General features: G+C 41.5%; 6 protein-coding genes, 1 long non-coding RNA gene and 1 other non-coding gene across 10 annotated transcripts; 3 read left to right on the top strand and 5 right to left on the bottom strand.

Moving 5' to 3' along the window:
- Positions 1–503: 503 nt before the first annotated feature.
- LOC124196905 lies at positions 504–975 on the bottom strand. The gene is made up of 2 exons (XR_006875862.1): positions 730–975; positions 504–668 (listed from the first exon to the last, which is right to left on the bottom strand). It is a non-coding gene; the product is annotated as an uncharacterized LOC124196905 (long non-coding RNA).
- A 187-nt stretch (positions 976–1,162) lies between these two features.
- LOC124196901 (E3 ubiquitin-protein ligase RNF152-like) lies at positions 1,163–2,893 on the bottom strand. Of its 2 annotated transcripts, none has more exons than XM_046592157.1 (4): positions 2,642–2,893; positions 2,417–2,583; positions 2,242–2,355; positions 1,163–2,176 (listed from the first exon to the last, which is right to left on the bottom strand). In XM_046592157.1, exons 1-4 carry the CDS (start codon positions 2,774–2,776, stop codon positions 1,573–1,575), a joined length of 1,020 nt encoding a protein of 339 aa, XP_046448113.1. In that variant the 5' UTR covers positions 2,777–2,893; the 3' UTR covers positions 1,163–1,572. The 2 variants fall into 2 exon arrangements, with proteins under 2 accessions (XP_046448113.1, XP_046448114.1); XM_046592158.1 differs by having other exon boundaries at positions 1,163–2,172; positions 2,642–2,890.
- Positions 2,894–3,290: 397 nt separating this feature from the next.
- On the bottom strand, positions 3,291–3,396 carry LOC124198889. The gene has a single exon (XR_006876751.1). It is a non-coding gene; the product is annotated as a U6 spliceosomal RNA (small nuclear RNA).
- Positions 3,397–4,993: 1,597 nt separating this feature from the next.
- On the top strand, positions 4,994–5,578 carry LOC124197700 (endochitinase-like). Its single transcript, XM_046593230.1, has 3 exons — positions 4,994–5,089; positions 5,150–5,395; positions 5,473–5,578. Exons 1-3 carry the CDS (start codon positions 4,994–4,996, stop codon positions 5,554–5,556), a joined length of 426 nt encoding a protein of 141 aa, XP_046449186.1. The 3' UTR covers positions 5,557–5,578.
- A 370-nt stretch (positions 5,579–5,948) lies between these two features.
- LOC124196893 lies at positions 5,949–6,899 on the top strand. Its single transcript, XM_046592146.1, has 3 exons — positions 5,949–6,041; positions 6,110–6,328; positions 6,385–6,899. The coding sequence occupies exons 1-3, from the start codon at positions 6,036–6,038 to the stop codon at positions 6,775–6,777; spliced, it is 618 nt and encodes a 205-aa protein (XP_046448102.1). The 5' UTR covers positions 5,949–6,035; the 3' UTR covers positions 6,778–6,899.
- On the bottom strand, positions 6,813–9,934 carry LOC124196892. The gene is made up of 5 exons (XM_046592145.1): positions 9,202–9,934; positions 8,965–9,146; positions 7,624–8,880; positions 7,369–7,556; positions 6,813–7,293 (listed from the first exon to the last, which is right to left on the bottom strand). Exons 1-3 carry the CDS (start codon positions 9,852–9,854, stop codon positions 8,756–8,758), a joined length of 960 nt encoding a protein of 319 aa, XP_046448101.1. The 5' UTR covers positions 9,855–9,934; the 3' UTR covers positions 6,813–7,293; positions 7,369–7,556; positions 7,624–8,755.
- Positions 9,935–10,129: 195 nt separating this feature from the next.
- LOC124196889 (lactosylceramide 4-alpha-galactosyltransferase-like) lies at positions 10,130–12,659 on the bottom strand. 2 transcript variants are annotated; one of them, XM_046592141.1, is made up of 5 exons: positions 12,506–12,659; positions 12,318–12,438; positions 11,562–11,775; positions 10,641–11,493; positions 10,130–10,562 (listed from the first exon to the last, which is right to left on the bottom strand). In XM_046592141.1, exons 4-5 carry the CDS (start codon positions 11,474–11,476, stop codon positions 10,211–10,213), a joined length of 1,188 nt encoding a protein of 395 aa, XP_046448097.1. In that variant the 5' UTR covers positions 11,477–11,493; positions 11,562–11,775; positions 12,318–12,438; positions 12,506–12,659; the 3' UTR covers positions 10,130–10,210. The 2 variants fall into 2 exon arrangements, with proteins under 2 accessions (XP_046448097.1, XP_046448096.1); XM_046592140.1 differs by having other exon boundaries at positions 11,574–11,775.
- On the top strand, positions 12,380–13,156 carry LOC124196891 (extensin-like). Its single transcript, XM_046592144.1, has 3 exons — positions 12,380–12,454; positions 12,522–12,590; positions 12,659–13,156. The coding sequence occupies exons 1-3, from the start codon at positions 12,449–12,451 to the stop codon at positions 13,148–13,150; spliced, it is 567 nt and encodes a 188-aa protein (XP_046448100.1). The 5' UTR covers positions 12,380–12,448; the 3' UTR covers positions 13,151–13,156.
- The last annotated feature ends 792 nt before the right edge of the window (positions 13,157–13,948 follow it).

The raw sequence follows: 13,948 nt of genomic DNA, 5'->3' as shown, positions 1-13,948 counted from the left end.
AAAGAGACATACTACATACGGTACGTCATTGGCTGAATCAAGACCGGTGGTTTGTGGGTCCCGATTTCTTGGACAATCTGAATTTCTTTTTGAGTTCCGATGCCTCAGCTTAGGACCGTCACGACTCCGCTTGACTCTCTGCTGCTGGTTCAATAATCTTAGGAAGATGGCTTCCTTCAAGGCTTCCTGTTCCATCTGTAAATTACTTATTTCCAGTGCAAGCCTCAATTGTTCGTTGTCATCTGCTGCTATCTCCCTGCTGAAGAATGTACAAAACTCATAAAGGTTATTCTTATGTCAGCTTTGTAATTGAAAAGTAAAATTTTACTTGTTTGGGATAACAGTGGCTACTGATGTTGTTTCTTCTATCTCTCTACTATTTATTATGTTTGGTGCTAGCATCGATTGTTGGTCCATCCGGTCTACTGGTTTTCTCCTGATGAAAGAGTCTGAGTGAAATTCTGAATTCTATCGGCTCTAAATAAAAAAGGAATTGGAATTTACATTGGTACAGAAGCCATCACAGTTTTTGATTCAGTTCTGTTCAGTCTGAGCAATTCTAGAACGTATTGATTTGTTGGCAGAACCCACACCACTCCATTGCTGTTGTTTTTGGGTGTGCACGTCCGACAGAAAGGGCACGTGATAGTGTCCCAGCGACGTAAAATCTAGGCAACTAAAATTGTATTGGATGCCAGAAATTTAAATCTTAAAAAAAACCTCATATACCTGGAAGCACTCGTGGCAAATGGTGTGGAAACATTGGAGAAATTTGGGTTTCTTAGTCACCTCGTCAAATTCGTAAAAACAAATTTGACAAGCAATGAGATCTTCATCCAACGTGTTGACTCTCATAGCCATTTTCAGCTATTATTTAAAGTTGGCAAATTGCACGAGGTCATCAGGTCACACACACACACAGGTCCGGACCACCGACCTTAACTTTTTGACTGAGTGTGATGACTCATGCGGCCATGCAGGTTGCCAAATCGTATTTTAAGGTTCAAAATAATTTTTAAGTCTGCCGGACGGCCGGAATCCTGGAAGCGTGTGATGCGCTCCTGCAGTCAACTTTAAGGCAACATAAAAATGGAGTGTTATTCGAAATAGAGAAAACATTGTAAAGAAACAAGGACGAAAAAGAGAGCTCGCAAAGTCGCAATCGAAGTGGGTTTGTAAACTCTATTATCGAAGGAACAAGTAACGTACCCTACACAAAAGGAAAAGGTTAGAACGTGAAATTCACCATTTTTCATTGAATTTCACATTTTAATTTTGACTTTTATTAATGGCAAAATTTGAATCACATTTGAAAAAACCACAATTCTTAGGAAGAACACGATGAGGAGGAAAACAGTTTACAAAGTTTACAAAATTCATATTTTGCTTTAAAATCATTATCAAAGATGTGGGTATCCGTTTGACTGTGTTATAAGATTAATTGCCGGCTGTGCTGTCCACTACTCCCAGCATTGCAGCCGGCCACGTTGACCTAGAAATCAGGTTGGCTTTTACTTTATTGATAACATTAATTTTCAAAATAACTTCAGAGACGGGTAAATTATATCAATTTTAGAATGTGCTAGATAGAGGCACGGTGCGGTGGTGACAAAAACCCCTAAAAATAAGAATCTCACAAACAAAGAAGAGAAATACAATTACTAATAACAATTCCAAGTGATGGAAAAAGAACATAAACAATTCCAAAAATAGAAAGAAGATATCATATGATAGCACTAAACAAAACAATATCATATATAGGTTAACACGGGACGAATCGACTGCGCTGTTAACCAAGAGAAATACAATTCCCAATGCAAAATGTAAGCGATACCATAAGAACGGAATCAATTGGCAAACTAGTAAAAAGGCATAGTATAATACCGATGAACACAGTAATAGAAACAAGAACATTTCATCAGAGGGCACGTCATTGGCTGAATCAGGCTCGGTGCTTTGTGGGATAGCACCGGCTGCTGCTACCGTATTCCCTTGTAATTCCCGATGCCTATCAGGACGACTCGGGCTGACTAGGCTCGGCTGACTCGACTCGGGTTGACTCTGCTGCTGGTTCAATAAGCTCTGGCGCATCGCTTCATTCAAGGCTTCTTGTTCCATATCTCTACAACTCATTTCCAGTGCAAGCCTCAATTGTTCATCCTCATCAGCTGGCTGTCTACCAAAGGAGATGCAAAATTCAGTGTCAGGTCAGTTTCATAACTTTGAAAAATCAAATCTTACAAGACGGCAGTATCTGCTGGTGTAGTAATCACTTGTTCCTGTTGCTGGTTCAGTAATCTCTGTTGCATGGCTTCAATCGCTTCCATCAAGGCATACTCCTCTTCTTCTGACTCCCTACCGAAGAAGTTAAAATCACAGAATCTTGTTAGGTTTCAAATTGAAAAATTGGATTTACACTGGCACTGCAGTAGTTGGCACAGAATTTGATTGAGCTCTGTTCACTCTGATCATTTCTAGAACATATCGATTGGTTGGCAGAATCCACTCTGCTCCATTATTGTTGTCTTTTGATGTGCAGGTCCGACAGAAAGGGCAAGTGATTGTGTCTTGTTGGCGTGCGGCCTAGCTAATAAAATTGTATTGCATACAACGAAATTCAATCATTTAAAAAACGTCAGACCTGGAAGCACTCGAGACAAATGGTGTGGGAGCATTGCAGAAATTTGGGTTTCTTATTCTGCTCGTCAAATTCATACAAACAAATTTGACAAGTAATGAATTCTTCATCCAAAGTGTTGACGTTCAAGTTAGCCATTTGCAGCTATTACTTGAAGTTGGTATAGTAAGATCTATTGCACAAAAGACAGGCTCGACTCAGACATTGATGTTTCCATGCACATGTGTTTGTGTAAGTGTTGCCAAAATTTTTAGTCTGCCAGGAATGTTACAAAAACCTTACAAATTCGACACTAGAATGCGACACTAGAACGCAACATTGAATTATGCTAATTTAACAAGTTAAATAATTCGCCTAAATAAATACAGACTGTTGTAGAGCGTCAACTATTTTTCTTTTTACTTTCTCGTGTCACACCGAAATTTCTTTTTTAAGCGGTATTACAAATAGTGAATTTAAAAGGTCTCCAGGGACCTATTTGACGGAATACGACAAAGGGAATTCTCGGAATCATTCATCGCAATTTTCTCATAGTATTCCCAAGACAATAAGACTGAAAAAAATAAATCTTTTAATTTTCAGTAAACTTTGACATTTTATCAATTTTCAAGAAATTAATTAATCAAAGTCAAAATGGGTTGGAAATTTCGCAAAAAATGTGGAACGCTTCACGATTTTGCGTGTCATCCTTGCGCAGGGGCCATGCTAATCTTCTCTGTATCGTTCCAATTTTAGTATATGTATTCCGTATGGAATACATCAATGTGACTCCCAACGACCGAATTTATACTCTAATCAGCCAACCCAAACCAAGGATGGCGTTTTATTAAAGAAACAAACGCCTGACGTCTGAGCAGATAAAGCCCTAAGCCGTTGTCTACAAGATGTAATCGGGAATCATAACCGTACAATTACAGCTCATTAATTCATTTTGTAGCATTTGATGTCGTTCACTTGAGAAAAGCGTTTCAATTTTGTAGAGAAACGCATACGGCCGCCGCGAGACTCCTCCCCCCGCTCTAGATCTCCTCTCAGCTGCCAGCGAGGAGGAGGAGCCTAACGAACCCTAACAGTTCAGTGTAGCGCTGTTGCGCTGGCAAGATTACATGATTATTTATTCGTATTTGATCTTCCCCGGCGCTTAATTACCTTCTCAAACGCTAAAAGTGCAGCTGTCAGCCATTTGGGCGAATTTTCAATTAATTTTGTATTTTGTCGAATAAAAATTGACAAATTAGTAAAAATATTACAAAAAAGCGTTAACATTGGGCTCGTTATTGAAATTAGAAACGAATAGACGAATAAAGAGCGAAAATTAATTATCTAAATAATTAAAAATCAATTAACACACGCTGTTTTGAATAGTCAATGTCGGAAAGAATTCTTTTATGTCATCCCATTGCCAGCAAATGCAATCGACTGATTACCTGACGTTTACCAAATGCTCTCATTAACGTTTCTAGGAAATAATTCTGAGAAAGGGGCTGATTCATTTCTATCTTTTAAATGGCCACTCCCAGCTGTTTGAAAAAGCTTTCATTTTGATCATCTAATTTGTCATTCAATGTTGGCTCAGCTGTACCAACATTGCTCAAATCCAAATTTCAAGAACGTCACTTGTTCCCGAGTCCCGACAGGTCTCTGGAGACTTAAAGCGAACAAATGTCAATTATTTTTAAAATGAGCTTATAATTAAAAGAAATGAGAAAGTCAAAAGTAGTTTTTGTTTTTAAAAATTTTTATTTCACACTGACTTTTTTTTATTCAAATTCGATTGTGTTCTATGGCATCATTATGACTCACCGTTGAGGTCGATTGTTTAAAGCCATATACGTCGACGGCGTCGTAATTCTTCCTATTGTTATCAGACCGGGTGTCCGAGTCTATGTACCTAAATCCGCATCCGCATTATAAGCTCAACAGTACACTGACTCAAGTACCCCCCCCCCCCCATAGATATCAAGGAGAAATCCCGTTATAATCCTTCCTTGGCCTATAGTTATTCCTTTCATCTGGCTGTTATTTCTTGTCATATTCCGACGCAAATTAACTTGTCACATTACAGACTATGGCAACTATAATACCCTGTTATGGTTTATCTAGAGTCGAAAGGAAATGAATGGTTGGTATGTGTGTGGTCATTTGACTTATTCGGGTTGCACTTGGTACTTTCCAGATGATGACATAAATAAAAGTCTAATCATCTTTAATACAGCGATAGGAGATGAGCGATGACAGAAACGACACGGAACTTGACGATTTAAAAGACGACAGACGTCCAGCTGAAAGACGCAGAACACACCGGTCTGCCGGTCTAGTAGTTTATACAAATTGAAATAAAAATCTAATTAGAAAATGCAGGTCAAAGTGGCGATCAAGACGTTGGCATTTATGGGCCTTTTCATCTTCGCAGCGGCCGATAATTCCTTATTGCAACATCCTTCATTCAAGGTATAATCAATTAAAAAATAATAATGTACCAAAGTATCGATAAAAATCTAATTCTTTTAGGCTGTTTCACTTGAACTGTCAACTGAAGTTACCAGCGAATGGACTCCGACAGCCAATTGGGAAACATCTTGGGCGTCAACCGACATCGATCCATCAACTATTAGCACTGACAGCACTCGGCCCGTCAGCACTGTAACGATCGGGCCGGACATTTGCGCCAACGAGTCGAGCGACGATTACATTTTCCCCAATCCGGAAGATTGCACTACGTTTTACCTGTGCTCAAATGGAACCCCTTATTTCTACGTAAGTGATGTCATTTTCCATTGGCGCCAACTTTTGAATTATGAAATGAAATTATTTCTAAAACAAAATTATTATAGAACTGCCCTAGCGGACTGGTTTACAACGACGCCATCAATCAGTGCGACTATCCCTACAACGTGTCACCACCCTGCAATATTTAAATAACAGAAATACAAATGTCAATTAATAAAAATATTTAAAAAATATAAAAAAATGAATTTGAATATTCTTAATTTCGTCATTTTAGAATTATAGAACAAGTCGTAATCCTTTTGATACCTGAATTAGATTGATTTCTCCACTGTGAAGTAATTCGATCTTTATTAAAGACGAATATAGCCACATCTTATCCGATAGAGTTACTTCATCCTGTCTTTCTTCATTGGAAATGGTATGCAGATTTGAGTCGAAAACCCTTGACCGTCTGGTACACCAATTGCCTGTGCTAAAATCAGCGGAATGTAATACAAAATGCATAAATTAAATTCGACGCCATCGGCGCTTTGGCTGACGTTCAATATGGTATATAAATAAGAGCATTCGCCAGTACAGTGATATAGACATCGTTCGACTCTGCCTGCAGCTGACAAGGACTTTCTGATAACTCATTAACTTTAATTACAAGTTCCTTTTGGCCAACATGCAGGTAATACTTAAAATAATCACTTACCTCAAATTTTTTATTTCCACTTATATTCAATTGAATTTGGATAGAAATATTTCATCGCTGTGATGGTGCTGGTGGCCGCTGTGGCTTCATCCGACTCAATCGGCAAGGTTGTCGATTCGACAGCAGGATCGAAATCTCCTGTGAATTACCGGATCAATTCGTCCCGATTCCGCCGTCAAGATTCGCCTTCCACCACGTCGACCGTTGATGTTCCCGTCATCGACGCCGCCGCTATTCAATCGACGTCTGTCAAAAGCGTTCAGGTTTAAAATTTGAACGAACAAATTTTCGCGCCAAATTTAAAATTTTTAAATTTCAGACGTCTGAAAATGGAATCGAAACATCGGCGGCGACAACGCCACTGACCAGACAGGGAGGACTTCCGATTCCGCTTCCGTTTTCTCCGCACTGCATCCACAACAACAACTGCGCCTTCATCGGCCTGGAGCTCTACATCATCATCAACATCCTGGACCCGTTCACGTGCGGAAACATCCTCTGCGCCGGCGACACCCAGTGCACCCATTTCACTCACGACCCGCACCGCAACGGAGGCACCTGCACCCTGCACAAAGCCCCCGGATCGACTGGCGGCTGGTCGACTCCGACTCCGCACAACAGTGGCATCACCTGCGGGCACATCCCCAAACGATCCTGCGGTGCCGGATCGCTCCTGTCGCTCTGCCTCGGCTTGGATCTGGGCATCCTCTAAAAGCTGCTGCCGCTCGACCAGAAAATGTTTCCAAATTATTTTGGGTCCCCGTGTATTCTCGGTTAATTGGGCTGGATATTCAATCAATAATTAAATGGCAATAGATCATGATATATAAATAACAGCGGGAAATTTAAACTACTTGAGAAAAAGTTAAAATGGCGGGAAATTCAAATTTGTTACTGACAAGTCGAGAAAGGGAACGGCATGGGCTTGCAGCCGGAAACGAAAATGGTTTTCGTGCTGCTGATGACCGTGACCGTTTTCGTCGACGTCGTTGTCACATCGGAGGAATTGGCAGGCGTAGTAGGTATGATCGAACCCAGGACGCTCTTAATCAAGGCAATCAGAGCTGCCATTCCCGTTTTCAGAGCCTTCTGCTCGACGTCCGTTGCCGACACGACGGAAGGCTGGATCACATCGGAATGTGTGGGGAAGAATGATCCCAGCCAATAAGCCGGCTGATAATCGATTGGCTGATGATTGGATTTGAACGGCCTTACAGTCGGCTCCACCCTTCAGCAATAATTGGATTTTTTTAAAGAGTTAACTATATAAGACATTAGAGTTAATTATTGGGTGTCTACTTACTGATAAGTCCTGGTAGGATTGAAATATTGGACGAGTTGGTTGTCGACGTCGTCGTTCAAGGCGATGTAGGCGGGGACGTCGATCCAGTACTGGCGTCGGCGTCGGCAGTTGGTCAGGGTGCTGGAAGAGACGCCCGTCGCCATGCTACCGCAAACTGCGTTGGTCGTCGTCGTAATCGTCGTAGTCACCTGTAAACATTAGAAATTGTACAACAAAAGTGATCAAGGAAAATTTGAGCCAACTGTTGACGTATACTGTTGTTGTTGCAGCAGAGACGTTGGCGACGGCCGTGAGGCTGGCCAGCAGGAAGAAAAGGATCGACGGACAGCAGGTCTTCATTTTGAATCGATGTGGAAGAATTTGCGGAAGAAAATCGAAAATTCGAGTTGTTGTTTTAGTCGTTGACTCTCGAACGACTGCCGTGTCAAAAGCTGGGCGATCTTCGTTTTTATATCAAGGACGGCCCATCCCGAAATGATTCGGAGATGAGACCGGTTTCGTTTTAATTTCCTCGACGTTAAATTCAACGAGTAAATGTTTCTATTAATAGAAAAATGGGGGTCTAGCGAAATTGATCTTATCACATTGGCGACCCCATCACCCGGTCCTAATAGTCACCTTAAATGGCCATGTGCTTGAAGAGCAAGTGCAATCGCCCAGCTAAAAATAAACTATATTCAACCCGTTCAAAAGTTCACATTTATTTATAGCTGAATTTACAATGGCAATAGTCGTTTGATTATGTGCATAGATTTAGTTGAAATTGGTCTCCTTTGGTAACGAGGGACGATTATACGATATTTATAGTATGTGACGGCCCGCTGTTAAAAACTCTAGTCAGCGTTAGATTCGTTACATTTTGACCGACTCAAATTTGACACTTTAAGTTTGAATTGACGCCAGAACGATAAGAAACGAAATAAAATTCTTTAAAAGCTGCACTTCCTGATGGGATATTAGATAAAAGATGTGACACTTTTGTCGTACAAAACTTTTTGAACCCGGTTTGTGTTGAAAGAATTGACACGTTCGCTAGACCCCCTTCATTCCTATCCTTTGGCGGCCCCGCCCATATTCGTCAGAGATTTAATAATCCGGTTATAGATGTCTAAATGGCCAAGGTTGTTATATATATACAAGAACGGCTTCTAATATGTTAATTGTATACCTGCAATCTTTAGTTTTGTACGACTACGTGGCTAAATCCCACCCTCATAAAACAATTGCTCAATTACTCGGATAAAATTCGGTGTAATCCCAAAGAATAATGAATAATAACGAATCAAATCTGCTATTTGTAAAGCTAACTATCGTCGCATTAACTTTACGATTTATCAAATAATCCACTCGCATTTGATAGACATTAATACCTGGCGCGGTGGGTTATTTATGGACTAGGAGAAGAAGGTGATTGCATGTCGAGGACTTGGCGGACCATGTCTCCAAATGGATACTCGTAAGTGCGGATGTTGTTCTCGTCGAAGACGGGAGTCTTGTTGTAATTGGGATCCACTGTAATAACAATTCATCAAAACACAAATTTTCATTACAAGATAAAAATGGATTTGAATTTATACATCATCACAAATCACTCACGGTAACTGCGGTGACTCATGAGCAAATGGATGATATCCAAATGGCGCCAATCAAATTTCAGATTCTTGTAGAGACTCATTGAAACACTTGTGTCAGCCCCGAAATTATTTTTCACGCGATGGATCAAATGCGGTTTCGGCAACAGGATTTCAGTCGTTGGCCGTTCTCCCGCATTGTAGTACCTGCAACAACAAAATTGAATAAAGAAAGAAGTTGCTATAGAAAATTAATTGATACCATCGATCCGAATGATAATTGGCCTTGTAAGATTCCAGCCAGAGTTTGATGAAACGGGAATTCTTGTGTGCAATGAGAGTTTGGGTGCCCATGAATTGCTTCTCGTCCCAGTTGAGGGCGCACTCGAATTTGCGGTACTTGTCCAGCGAGCGGATGACGAAGCAGTCGTTGTCCAGGTAGATGCCGCCGTATTGCATCAGAACACGGATGCGTCCGATGTCGCTCCCGTGGTGGAACCGCCATCTGTCGCTCAGCTTCTGGCCGAAGATTTCCGTCGGAGCTTCGAGGTACTTGACTCGAATGCGGGACCAAAGTTGCTCGTCTTTCCTCACCCAGTCCCAGTACTTGCCGTCGTAGGTCACGTTCTTGATGTTGGTGTGGAAATAAAAATGGTCCGGCCTGTGGTTGCGCATCGCCGCTTTTAAAACGACGTAATCGACGAAATTGAGTTCGAATTTGTTGAAGCGAATAAAGTGGATGATGTTGGGGACGATGTAGCGGTCGGCTCCCGTCTCGTTACTAAAATCATCGGTAAACTCAATTAAGGTTAGATCTTTGTTGTTTGGTTGTTTGATGACGAAATTGAAGAAGAAACAGCAGACGATGATGAAACCAGCCATCACCGACAATCGACGACGAACACAAAAGAGCATAACAAATTAATATTCGATTAATGAAATATCTGAAAGGTATAAAATGAGACTAGGTGAAAGAAGACGTGAAACACACGTGTGTCAACTGGGTGCATCCCCACACAAGAGTGAAGCTTGTCGCCGTCTAGCCGCTCTAAAAGCCCAAAAAGATTTCGCTGCAAATAAAAAAGGGCAGCACTATCTAGTACTTGATTAACGACGACATATAACGACGTTAAAACCATAAAACTAGTCGAGATGCGCAGTTCAAAACGAACACAACAACAAAAATCTGAAAGAATGAAATCTCTCTATGCAAATAATCAATTTGTGTAAAGACCTTTAGACTTAAAGCCCTTACAGCTCACTTGAACGAATTAAAATGTTTCGGGGGCAATGGAGTAGATGACGGGACAATTGTGGCTGACTAGCAGGACGTATTCCTGCGTCGAATTCTTGTAGGCCGTTTCGTTGAAACTCAATTTGTTCCAAACGTGGACGCCGACGACTTGATTGGTAATCCAACTGGGCGCACCAGTTTCATTGGCCGGCCTTTGACTGAAAAACGATTGCCAATTGCTCCAGTGGATGGGAGAAAATGTCGAAGTCGGAAGGACACCAAACCCTCGGCAACTGACGTAGTTGATGGCATTAAAATTCTCTTCTTGGCAAAAGATTTTCATGACCCGCAGCACCAAATCGGGTCCGTTGTGCGTCCACATGTTTTTCCTAAAGAAATTTAATTTTAAAATCAAATGAATTTCAAGATGATTTAAACAAAACAAACAAATGAAAAGGGTTTTTTACTTGTAATTGGTAGGGAAATCGTTGACGGCCAGTTGCGTAATGGGATGACCGTAATCTGCGTGAATGATGCCGTTGGCGAAATTGGTGGCCGATGCGGCGGTGATAAAATTACGGTAATAAGTGACGGGCCGGACAGAGATGATGTCCAGGTCGAAATAATATCCGCCATACTTGTGCAGAGTCAAGAAGCGGAGGCCGTCGCTGAGATGGGCGACGTGGTACGGCCCTGTCCGCCAGTCTGTGCAGTGGAACCATTTGTCCATCGACGTGCCGGCCATGAACTCGTCCAAATCGACAACGATGAATTGAATATTTTCGTATTTTGATTTTAACTTTTCGACCGTTTCGGTCAGCACTTTGCTTTTTTTAATTTGTTTCTTATGTCCGTCGTCCATGAAAAGGACGTTGATGGTCAAATTTGGATTGTGAAAGGCCAGCGACTCGACGGCGAAGGCCTGGCGGATGTTCAGGGCTCCACTGCCGGACGTTTCGATGAAAAAGGCGTTTTGCCCGTCGCTCTTCAATTGGTTTAAATCACGTGGAGACGGACAAGACGTGCAATTGGGTCGGCCGCAAATGTCTTTCGAATAATCGGGAGACTGGCAACAGGTCCGTCGATCAATTTTCCGATTGGACGCCATCAATGGGTCGAATTTCCTCGTTTGAACGAAATTTAGCCAAACTGACACGACTTGCTGGTTGGAAACAATGGCCGAATAGATCCAGTAGATGAGGAAACAGGTAATGACGAAGTAACCCAGGCGGAAACGTTTCGAATTCAACGACGACAAAATTGTCCAAAAATGGACACCGACCGAATTGCAAAGTGACGCCATTTTTTAATTAATCCAACCTAGAGAAAAAATATAGAATGGCACCATTACACAAAACCTGCACAAATAAGTGAATATGTGGGCAGACTGTCTGGTATACCAAGAACATGTCAAATGACTGAGAACGTAGCTAAACGTGTAGCGTATCGTCATTCCGTGTCCCAGCATGTTATTCGGCGCAAATGGCCTGGGCATCACAGCAAATTTGTCTCCATTTGACAGGAACAGTAACACCTAGTAACACATGGACAGGCCATGATAACGAAGCGATAAGAGCCAGTAGATGGTCCGCCATCTGCGTTCTATTTTGAAAAAATGGGGAAAAAAAACAAACAAAAAAAAACACATTTAGTTTCATTTAGTCTGGGTAGGGATAGCAGGTGCGTTTGCATCCGACAATTGACAACATATTTTTTTCAAAATGAAACCATAAAACCCCATAGAAAATACAATTTTGAATCGCCCATCCCCTGTCTCAATTTGTCCTTGGCCATCAAATGATTTTACTTAAGTCGGAGAACGGGAGAGAATAAGAATCGGGAAAATTCTTCAAGGTTAGAGAAAAATGTGGTCGTGACTAACCATTTTTCATACCCCCCCCCCCTCATATTCTGTCACAAAAATCACGGCCCTCTCCCCCCAAAATTCGACATTTTAGCGAGTGGTAACAGCGTGCTTATTGCCACATATAAGCAATAGCAACATTGGCTAATATTTGGCATATCGACATAACCACGCAATCAAATAAATTAACGTTGCAAAAGTCCCTTTTTAGTCAGCGTGTTAGATTGCTGCCTTCAATTTAAAATGCTGTATGTGCTATACTTAGCTAATATGCAAATACTTTGCAATGGTCAAATCCACTGTAGCTGCGACGTATAAATAAGACACCGGAGTCTAATCGAATCCATCCGTCCACTAGCCTCCTCCTCCTCCAGTCGTCTTGATTATTTCTCCCAAGAAAACTTAAAAAAAATGAAGGTAATATAAAATCTAATTCAATTCATTTAAATAAAATTTTGAAATTCATACCGCTGTGTGTGTTTAGGGACTGTCGATCTTGGCTCTGATGATGGCCGCCACCGCCTGTGTGCTGGCCCAAGAAGAATCAAATGAAGTAAAATTAATTATCTTTTATTCATTCAAGTCTTGATCTATTATGAATAACAATTATTTGTGAGACAGGCTGCAATGTTGGGCATAGCGGACGAAACGGCCGTAGTCGACGATAAAGCCGCCAGCGACGCTGCTGAATTTAAATGCGTCAATTGCCACCCTCATTGCCCTCCCAGTTGTGTTAAGCCTACTCCTCCCCATTACAATCACCACCATCATCCTTATCACTGCCCTACCTGCCCACCCAGACCCACTTGCCCCACGTGCCCACCCAAACCCACTTGCCCCACCTGCCCACCTCCAATTACCTGTCCACCCCCACACACTTGCCCTCCTCACCATTGCCCAACTTGTCCTACTTGCCCCACACATCCCCCTTGCCCCACTTGCCCTACCAAGCCACCTTGTCACACTTGTCCTACCCATCCTACCCATCCTACCCATCCTACCCATCCTACCAAGCCTCCTTGTACCACCTGCCCGACAAAGCCTCCCTGCCTCAAGCCTCATCCCACTCTGATCGGAGTCTGCCTGGATGTGGATATCGACCTCGGCAAGTAAAAAGGAGGATCGAAGACGACCAAAAACGAATCCGGCGGTTCCAGCAGCAACGACGTCCTCGGCAGATATTACAGCGTCCATTGTAGTGTGATTAGATTCGTCTTTTTCATTTCTTTCTGGTTTGTGTTCTGGTCCCTGTGGGTTTCTTTCGTGTCGGTCAATAGTGGATTATAGTTAACTCCGATTGAAGCTCGGCAATTTTGTATGTGTGGAATACCCTAAAGAAAAGGCAATAAAAGTACGATGGATATTAAAAATCATTTTTGTTTATCGTTTGATGTTAGAGAGCATAAAACAGTAGAAGATTCTAAAATTATCAAGTGATAGAAATCTTGATTTACTTTTTTTAGAAAGTTGAATGTTTTGTGTTCTTTTTGGTTTAAAAAGTGAAACAACAATTTCAATTGATAAAATAATATTTCAGAATGGAAATCGAGTAATCTATCTAATTAGACAGCATTACGTATTAGATTCAAACAGGAATGATAATAATAGGAAGTAAGGAAATTGCCAAATTGGGAAAACCGGAAATGAATTTTGGGCCACAATATGCTTTCGTATAAAAGAATCGATAATCGCAACTTGAACGTGACATCTGCGATGGGCTGCCAACTAAAAGATACACCAATCAATCGGCACAATTGAATTAACCATAAAACATTTAAGGAATTTTCTCTTAATGGGCAAGACCATAGATGCAAGAATGAAGCTTCACTATTCAAATAGCATTTTCTTTTGCTCGTTAGGTAACAATAATTCCAATGCAGATTGATCCATCAACTGACCCTCTAAAATCCC

Source organism: Daphnia pulex, chromosome 7 (assembly GCF_021134715.1).
Source record: "Daphnia pulex isolate KAP4 chromosome 7, ASM2113471v1".
Classification (NCBI taxonomy): Eukaryota; Metazoa; Arthropoda; class Branchiopoda; order Diplostraca; family Daphniidae; genus Daphnia; species Daphnia pulex.
This window is presented reverse-complemented; position numbering and strand designations above follow the sequence as displayed.

Coding starts and splice junctions, on each gene's coding strand:
- LOC124196892 (XM_046592145.1), bottom strand. CDS start 9,854: ATGCTCTTTTGTGTTCGTCGTCGATTGTCGGTGATGGCTGGTTTCATC. Junction 9,147..9,201: donor AATTATCATTCGGATCGATG/GTATCAATTAAT, acceptor TTGTTGTTGCAG/GTACTACAATGCGGGAGAAC. Junction 8,881..8,964: donor CATGAGTCACCGCAGTTACC/GTGAGTGATTTG, acceptor TTGTTATTACAG/TGGATCCCAATTACAACAAG.
- LOC124196893 (XM_046592146.1), top strand. Junction 6,329..6,384: donor CGTCTGTCAAAAGCGTTCAG/GTTTAAAATTTG, acceptor TTTAAATTTCAG/ACGTCTGAAAATGGAATCGA.
- LOC124196901 (XM_046592157.1), bottom strand. CDS start 2,776: ATGGCTAACTTGAACGTCAACACTTTGGATGAAGAATTCATTACTTGT. Junction 2,584..2,641: donor TTTGTCTCGAGTGCTTCCAG/GTCTGACGTTTT, acceptor TTTATTAGCTAG/GCCGCACGCCAACAAGACAC. Junction 2,177..2,241: donor CCAGCAGATACTGCCGTCTT/GTAAGATTTGAT, acceptor CTCCTTTGGTAG/ACAGCCAGCTGATGAGGATG.
- LOC124196889 (XM_046592141.1), bottom strand. CDS start 11,476: ATGGCGTCACTTTGCAATTCGGTCGGTGTCCATTTTTGGACAATTTTG. Junction 10,563..10,640: donor GATTTCCCTACCAATTACAA/GTAAAAAACCCT, acceptor AAATTTCTTTAG/GAAAAACATGTGGACGCACA.
- LOC124197700 (XM_046593230.1), top strand. CDS start 4,994: ATGCAGGTCAAAGTGGCGATCAAGACGTTGGCATTTATGGGCCTTTTC. Junction 5,090..5,149: donor TGCAACATCCTTCATTCAAG/GTATAATCAATT, acceptor TAATTCTTTTAG/GCTGTTTCACTTGAACTGTC. Junction 5,396..5,472: donor ATGGAACCCCTTATTTCTAC/GTAAGTGATGTC, acceptor AAATTATTATAG/AACTGCCCTAGCGGACTGGT.
- LOC124196891 (XM_046592144.1), top strand. Junction 12,591..12,658: donor CCCAAGAAGAATCAAATGAA/GTAAAATTAATT, acceptor TTTGTGAGACAG/GCTGCAATGTTGGGCATAGC.